The 9,081-nt window shown below is 42.3% G+C and overlaps 1 protein-coding gene across 8 annotated transcripts in view; it reads right to left on the minus strand.

Annotated features, from left to right (window-relative positions):
• The window catches only part of epb41l2 (erythrocyte membrane protein band 4.1 like 2), a 56,304-nt gene that overhangs the window by 24,516 nt on the left and 22,707 nt on the right, over window positions 1-9,081 (minus strand). For all 8 annotated transcript variants that reach the window (XM_038727847.1, XM_038727848.1, XM_038727852.1 and 5 more), the window contains exons 4-7: window positions 7,094-7,345; window positions 3,384-3,488; window positions 3,181-3,223; window positions 300-375 (exon numbers count right to left, since the gene is read on the minus strand). In XM_038727847.1, the coding sequence (XP_038583775.1) occupies window positions 300-375; window positions 3,181-3,223; window positions 3,384-3,488; window positions 7,094-7,345 (476 nt within the window). The remainder of the gene's footprint in view (window positions 1-299; window positions 376-3,180; window positions 3,224-3,383; window positions 3,489-7,093; window positions 7,346-9,081) is intronic.

Genomic DNA, 9,081 nt, shown 5'->3' on the forward strand with positions numbered 1-9,081 from the left:
TGTTCTCAGCAAAAAGCTTCTAAGTTGACGCTGCCTGCTGAGATTATGTGTTGAAGACCAAAAAAAACAGCCAAAAAAAGAAGGAATATTGGCCTTATATTCATCAGGGGGGCAGAAACATAATAATAAATGTTACTGTCACTAAATGCGTAAGTGGCAACTGTTTGCTAACACATTCACTATGACAACTTAAAAAGATAATAATATGTCTATAATTTTGTTTACAATTTCTCCAAATGGACATAAAAGTAAAATAAGTAAACAGTGGTACATCTCTAAACGTGTCAATGTGTGTGTACCTGGTAATGTCTTCAGTGAGCAGTGAGGGTTCAGGAGGGTAGAACTTGACGTTGAACGCAAACTTCCAGTTGTTACCTGGAGAAAGAGAGTGATTTACAGCGCAATTACATTGTATATAACCAGTACAGGGGAATATGTCTATATACTAGAATAACACGGTCTCAAGTAGGATTCTCTTTAGTTTTAATATCAGTATTATAATCAGAGTGGTCTCTTTTTCTATGCAATTCCATCCATCCCTCTGCCCATCTCACCCATCTGCGAGTGTGTTTAAGAGGCAGGGAGAGAAAAGTGAGGGCAACTAATGCAGAACAGCTTTTAAACAGTACTAAGCCTGGTACATCACACGCACGTATACACACACTCAAATACAGCAGCAGATCTGGTATTGCATAACCTTATTCTGGCTTCACCAAATACCAAACTGTAATCCTAATCATCATCATCATCATCATCACCACCACCACCATCAGAAACAAAGGGCATCACCATCACTATCACCATAATATCTTCATCCATGTGTCATAATACAGTTTGCTTTAAGATATCACTAATTTCATATCAATTTCATTTGGCTCCAATTTTCTATTCTTATTCCCGCAGGCGGCCATATTGACCCCTGCCACCTTCTCCATGTCCAACCTCTCTATTTTGCTTGGCTCCACCCAACAACACACACACCCATCATGTGGAAAATTCCATCCGGACGTCACATCGAGACCATTTCCTCCTCCAAGGTCACACACACTTCGACGTATACACACACACACACACACACGTGCATGCAAGTCCTCACATACAGAAACACACACGTGCAGACACAGAGCCCTCGCAGCTGCATCCCAGAGGAGCAGGAAGACGGTCCTGATTCCTAGCTTCTGTGTGTGTCTATTTGGGGTGTGAGTATGTGTCTAGGAGTGAGATTGAGTTGGTATGTTTCATTGGCAGCACTAAGTGCTTTGGGAATCTCTGGTGACCATTTCATCTTTCTACACAACCACGTGCTGCCCATCAATACACCCCATGATGCATAGAATATACACACACTGATACACATCCTGTCCCTATGTGACATTTGTTACGATGGATTTGACTGCAGACAAATCAATTGTCTAGGTTCAAGGCTATTTCTAGGCTTTCAGCCCTTTTCTGAAAACCAGTACCTCAGCTTCTCGGGAGTACATTTTCCCTCTGATTTTTCTCCTTTTTACTGTAGTGCTGTCACATTTTCAGCTGACCCACGAATTTTACTTCATCTTCCCTCTATGCGGCTCATGATCTATCTTCATCTTCACCATCCATCTTCTATCATCATCTGATCAGATTTACCTATTTTTACTCAGGCCCCATCCACTCTACTGCGTTTCTGTTTTAAAATGGAGACATTTTGCTACGTTTGCACCTCCTGTCCAGACTAAAAAGATGAGAACGAAGACCTAAAACAGAGAAGTTTGAAAACACTGCCGACCCCGTTTTGAATTTTACAACCATGGAGAACAGAGGACTTTAGAAACGATGATGCAGACGCTCATGTGTGGCTTTCTGATTGGGTGTCATAAGTCATACAAAGCAGAAACACAATGCTACTGACAGAGTTTTTGATTTGGTATTTTTATTAAAATATTTTGACTGCGCAAATAACACTTAGGCTATAGCCTACACACTTGTACTGTGTAAGTTGGTGTTTACTTCATGATGACTTCCAGTCTGTTTGTGCCTGTCAACTCTAAAACGCAGCGAAAACGCGTCTGTGGACGGAGATAGTATTCGTTTTAAAACTCGGAGTAGTGTGGATGGGGCCTCAGTATCCAACTCCCATGAACACAGGCCCACATGATACAGTCTCTCTCTCTCACTATAAACACTAACACACAGAAAAATGTACACAAATGAATACGTGGCCAGTCTGAGTACCACTCATGCATGAACTACAGGCACACACAGCCACGAAAACACAGGTATGCATGTTCACCACACACTATGCGCTGCTTACACGTACACACGAACCGCACACAGCCTGCACACACCCAGGCGTAACTACCTCACATGTACTAATTCTAAAATAACACTTTATGAGCCAAAATTATGTTTTAGTAAGACTTCCTCTTAAAAGTGCTATTTGAAGTTTAAGGTGCACCAATAGAGCTTGTTTGTTTTAACTGTAGTGTAAAAAGCCGAAGCCAGAAATCAACAGCAAAAGAAGAGAAGCTTCATGGTAGTCAGCTAGTTATTGCCATACTATACAAACCCCCTCAAAATTATTAACATTAACAAATAATTACAAAAAACAGTCCAACTCTAAATACAACAAACTCATTTGAAATCCTCAAAAAATGAAACTGGAGAAACAGCATTCCTCTAAATTCTAACAAGATCCCGTTTGTCAGTGTACTCTGTACTAATGACGTTACCATAAATAGAGGATGCCTTCTTAATTGTTGCAGGCATGCACCTGTGTGCATTCAAAGATAAAATAGAGCTTTGACTATGTTTTGGTCCACACGCTCAATAGCTGTCTGTCAACAAAAGATGAGATGCCACGCCTTGCCCCGCATTTATAAATGAACAGCAGTTAATAAAGAGAGCAATGAATAATGAAGCAGAGTGATCACACTTTGGTGACCGCTTCTTCAGCTCTGGCAAGACTGCTGTCATTTGGTTTCAAATGTCTCTGGCTTTGTTTGACTTTATGATGCTGTTCATTCTTCCTTTGATATCGGGATACTTGAACTCTTTTATTAATTCAGCCTCGATATTTAATTCATAACCTTTTGGCTGAGAAGTTGCGGCCATGGTGTATAGTAAGAGACATCTTGTTGAGGCAGGCTGAGGGAGACAGAGGAAAGGCAGCACGAGCGTGAATTGAAAAATAAAACTTACTGCGTATCTGTCTCTTGATTTCCTTAGTGGGATCCAACCAACACTGGAGTGAGAGGCAGAGAATGACAAAAATATCATGAAACAGTGTCACAAGACAACATACAGACGTCTATTTCTGGAGTTTCTATGTGTGTACATTACTGACTTATTTGACATATACAAACACACACATCACTATGTGTGTGTGTGGATAGAACACATACCTTCTGTTCATGGCTGTCCGTGTATGCCAGACCGAAGTAGTCTTTTTCCAGTAGGTTAAGGTGCTCACACACCTTAAAGAATAAGTACTGGCCCTTCGCACGTTTCTGTGTGTGAGTGAGTGAGTGAGTGAGTGAGTGAGTGAGTGAGTGAGAGAGAGAGAGACACACAATGATTAAAGTTTGCACCTCACTTTAAATTTTGACAGGAAAACAATAAAAGCTACTATATTCCAGTTTGTCAAGCTTCTAATTGTCATTTTAAAGCTTGAGAAATATGATTGCAAAAATATATGAGTACCCTGTGAAATTTAAGAGATATTATAAAGATTATAAAGTCTCTGTTCCATCCTCTCTATCAATGCATCTCTGTTTCATCTGTTTTATCTACATCTGTTCCATTATTCTCTTGCTCTTCCATCTGTCTCTGGGCAACACATTCCTTCATAGGGCCTGATGGGAGCCTTAGCCATAAAATCCTCCACACTCAACTATGACAATGACATTTAGCACACATCCATGCTTGCGTGCACGCACACAAAAACGCGACGGCGCCCTTTGGACAGACAGAAGGTCAGACAGAGGGTGGAAACGATGAGAAAGAATGAAATTATTAAATAAAAATTTGTTTCTTTTCTGTGAGTCAGTGCAGTCTCAGTCTAATGCACCAAATGACAGTGGCATTGCGCAGACAGACTCGCAGACAGGGCAGGGAGGGAACGTGGTGAAAGTGGAAGGAAAGAGGATGAAAGAGTGCATTTTTCTTCTGGTCCTGGGACAGCTGAAAACATCTGCGGTATTTTCCTATACTTGGGTCAAGCACATGCGCTGCATACACGCGCTCACAGTGTAGTTGCATTCTGAACGCCCAAAGAATGTGAGAATGTGACCTTTTACGGTTTCTGTGTCTGTGCCGGCGTGCCTGCATGCAAGGCACTACCTAAGATTAATTTGTCGGCTGCAGGCTGTTTCAGGACTTACTTTATCCACAAATTTCTGTATGTCTGTCACACAGTTATGCGATAGACATTATGATGGGTCAGGCAATGGACTATTTACATAGTGCCAACTGTTGATCAAGGGCAATATACAAGAAAATGGCTTTTAAATACATTTTGCAGCTTGGATCCCCAGCAACAAAAAATGACTGTAAAAGCTGAGTGACCTTAAATCCCTACATCACCAAGCATCAAACTGTTGTAATTGTAAGATTCAACTAAATGAAGTCATAAATACAATCATGGGGAAGAATGAAACCATAACCATCATATAAAAAATAGAGAGGTAAAGTGTGTGTCTGTATCTATGTTATCTGTGTAAACAGGAGGCAGTAAATGCACTGCTCTATGTGTCACACCCAAAGCAACTGTGTCTGATATTTGTAAATACTACTCGACTCATGTCTGACTGAAGCCTAATGAATTCTATGAAACAGTTCTTAAACCGTGTGACACTAAAATCCTGCTGAAACCAATACTAATGAAATTCTTAGAAACAGCATTAAGACCATGTGACACTAAGACTCTCGTTTGAAACCCACTATTAAAGAGAGTCAGAGAAGGTCTGGACACTACACTAAAGGCACTACAGCTATAAAATATGCATTAAGTTATTACACTGGAATAAATGTGATGCCATCGTTCAGAAATAGGACAGGAGGATAACAAAAGAATGGACATGGAGTTAGAGTAGACACTGGTATAAGTGTGTGTGTGTGTGTGTGTGTGTGTGTGTGTGTGTGTGTGTGTGTGTGTGTGTGTGTGTGTGTGTGTGTGTGTTGAAGGTCTGCTGGGCAAAACAAAAATTTAATCTCTGGAATGCATTGTGCATCTCTCCCTCTCACAACCTAACTATGCTAGTGTGTGGAGGGAGGGATTGATGCATATGTGTGTGACTCTGGGTGTGTGTGTGTGTGTGTATGCACAATGTGACAATAGCAGTTAGTGGCAGTATCAGCGTTTTTTGTTGCAAGACAAAGCAGCTACTGTTCAAACGACGGTAGACACTCACAGGCACGCCGATGGGCGTTGGCATACTGTAGATAAAGGTTCACTGCGGTAGAGTGAAATCCCCAGATCAAATGGGAAAATCTAGACGTGGAAAACGCTCAATATTCTGTTGAGGAGCCCTTGAACCAGGCACTGAACAACTGTTAACAGATCGAGTGGACCTGCACAATATTCTGGGCAGCTTCCCACTGAATTTGAGTGAGTGTGGGAACGTGAGGAGGGGTATTGCTAAAAAAGCGCATGCAGCTTGGGAAAGTTTCTAATCATGAGCTATGGTAATAATGAGAAAAACACCATCTGATAAATAGCAACAGCGGAGAGACATTTATGGTCAAATTGTTTATACTTCTCTCACATTAAATTACTAATTTCTAGTAAAGTAAATCCCAAATCATTCTCGCTTACTTTTTTAGGGACCTCATAAATCACAAACGTATGACTAGAGAAACAGTTTAAATCGGTATTGCTGATAAATTGTTAAAGCAGAGCCTGTGAGACCAGCATGAATGACATGATGTTGAGAGTACATGTGTGGTATGTTGGAGTGTTTGAAGAGGGGTCTAGGGCACATGCTTGTTAGGGAGCAGCAGATGCAGAAAACTAATCTGGTGGGACCCCCATAATCTGCCAGGTTTGTGTGTGTGTGTGTGTGTGTGTGTGTGTTCTCTGATCACCAGACAAGCCCCTGTAGCATGCTCTGCTTTGCACTGCATTTATCCCCTAAGCCACGCCCGAACAATGAGAGCAGGCGCTTCTGCCATAACTGCACTTTGAGTCAGAAAGCAATAGCTCAGTCACACAAACAGACTCATTTGTTCCTCTATCCCTGTGAGGACATCTCATTGACATAACGCCTTCTCTAGACCCATAACCTAACCTTAACCATCACAACAACATGTCTACCCCATGTAACACAATTGTAGCCTGAACCCTAAAACCACATATTAACCCTACCCATGTAGAGACCCATGAGTCCCCATGGGTTAGTGTGCTTTCAGGTCCCCACCGGGATATAAAAACATGAACCCCACACACACACACACACTAACACATAAGAGACGTACACACATCAGATCTGATCCTATTAGCGATTACATCATTGACACACTGGCACTCACGTGTGGCCTACTTGACTAGCAAATATAAGATGTGTCAATCCTCTCCGTCAGTAGCGAGTTGAAACCTCCCACTTGTTGATCCTCCCATTAACATGTATGTTGCATGTCAGTGTCTAATGACTAAAGTGGTCTCATCAAATACAGGAATGCTGATAGTTAATGGGATGGTTTTATCTTGACACCATGGCACTTTCCCAGGAAAACATTAAAGTGGAAAGCTCCAAACGTTCTCCATTTTCTATCGCATTCTGTAATTATGCACACGACAGAACCTTGGTATGATCCCATGTGATAAATAGAGAACTACCCTCTATCCACTTCTTTTTCTTATTTAAATAGATGTGAAGGGAATGAGGGCTGCTTTAAAACTTTGCAGCAGCATGACAGAATATGGGGGGTGTTAACAAACAGTAAGACGAAATAATGCATCCAAGACCTTTTTCAGGAATTTAATTTAAATAACATCATTTGAGACATTTAAAACCTTAGGATCTGCAGAGATTCACACATTACTCGTTGGCCCCCCTCCCTGCTCCATGCCTACGTTCACGTTCTACATTGCATCCGTCTTTGTCAAAATGCTTACCTCTACCTCACAGGTGAAGTCGGTCCCGTCCAGCAGTGTCACGCGACACATAATCAGCTTCATCTTGGTCTTCCTCACCAAGCGAAGAGGAGACTGGAAAATGGAGGTCTGGGCTTCCCCTCCCTCCTCTTCACCTTTCCCCTCTCCTTCCTGCTCCTTCTTTTGCTCCTCTGCCCCTTCTCCCTCTGTTGCCACCTCAGCCTCCCCAGGGCTTTTCTCAGGGCTCTCCTCCGCCTTCTCTTCCTTGGCGGGCTGACGGAGATTGTGAGGTGCCGGGGGGACAGAGAGAAAAAGGTGTGTCAAACCACAGTTAACGCACACGGCTCCCCCTCTGTGGTAATAAAAACCTGCGATCTTCTTAAAAAAGTAATCATTTGTTTACTAGCATGATGGAAATCACCTAAAATCTGACTTGTCCAACTAAAGTGGGAACACTGCTTTCGTTTTATCACTCTGCTTTTAAAATTCCCCTTCTAGTCTGAATTTGATCTTAGAAACTGCAGGCGTTTCTTTTGGCCTGATTACTGAAATGTTGATGTCACTGGGTGGGCCTGGGTGGCTAAATGTGATCACTTGATGGAAAGGTTTATGTGTGTGCATGTGTTTGAGGGGGAATGGCTTTGTGTATGTGTGAGTGTCAGTCTCTCTCTCTCTCTCTCTCGGCTGAGCTGCAGTTTTAAACAGCCTGCGTGTATTGCTGTAATTTGTCAGTGTACCTTTCCATTGTTTAAGCATTGTGAAAAATATTATCTATCTATCTATCTAGTAACTGAATGAAGTCTGTGTCCACAAAAATATGTGGCTGACTGACAAAGGAGGATATTTGTTTAGGCAAAATACTTTCCACCCAGGTTACTGTTGGAGGGCAAGTTCACAGTACAGTATTTTCACTGGCAGCCATGCTCCTACTCACATGGTTATGTTAATGGAATAGTCATTTCTGGAAATTAACTCCTCAACCTTTCTTATCTAGAATTAGATGAGAGGGTTGATACCACATTTGTGTTTGCTGGACTAGGCAAGGAGAAGTCACTTCCTAGAGTCATCGCTGCCTGGCAACCTCACGGCTACAAAAAGAATCCAAGAAGAGACTGCGCACAGCCAAGAAGCAGTCCAGCACTAACCCCCTTTTAAAACCACAACTTACAATGCAAATAAATGTAAATAAATGAGCTTTGGAGGTGCAGGTAGCTGGATTTTGTTACATCTGGACAGATCCACGGCTTGCTGTTTCCCCCTACTTCCAGATTTGATGCTACACTAAGCTAGCCGGTAGCTTAATTTCTAGCAGACAGACAAGTCATATCAATCTTCTCATCGAACTCTCAGCGAAAAAGCACATAAAAAGGTACATTCCAAAAATGTTGACCTGCTGCTTTATTATTTGAGTATTGTGAGCACCAGGTAGTGGATGCCTTAGGTCAAAAGGTTCATAAACCCTGGTACGCGGGCCCAGATCATTTTCTACTGGGCCACAAAAAATCCATATGATTCAAAAATAAAAGCTGTACAGTCCATTGTACCATTTATACTGATGTATCCAGGCCGTTATCACCACCTTTAAGTATTTCGCATACTATCTGTCACTATCTGCATTAGGGCTGGGGCGATTTGTCGACGTAATCGATTGCGTCGATTACGTAAATATGTCGACGCGCATTACGTGCGCCGACGCTCCGCTGCATCCGGTGTGGGATTATCCCGGACAAGCTCCAGCTACAAGACCGCACCTTCGACCGCCAAGTATTTCAGACAGACACTCAACAACGTGGTGCTCCGTGAGCTCTCTGAACTGGAAACAGCTTCACTGCAGCACAACTGCTGTCCACGAATAGTGAAGCAGCACGAACACGTGAAACGAAAGTATCCCGCAGCACTTTGTCTAGACAGCAGCACTGCAAATCGTGTTTACTTTCTGTCGCCACACAAGCACAGCACATTATCAGCACGAGGACACGTAGTATTTCTTCATTGCCTTCATGTTAAAA

Source organism: Micropterus salmoides, unplaced genomic scaffold, assembly GCF_014851395.1.
Source record: "Micropterus salmoides isolate LMB-PRFRI ecotype aquatic unplaced genomic scaffold, ASM1485139v1 Ms_hic_scaffold_18, whole genome shotgun sequence".
NCBI lineage: Eukaryota > Metazoa > Chordata > Actinopteri > Centrarchiformes > Centrarchidae > Micropterus > Micropterus salmoides.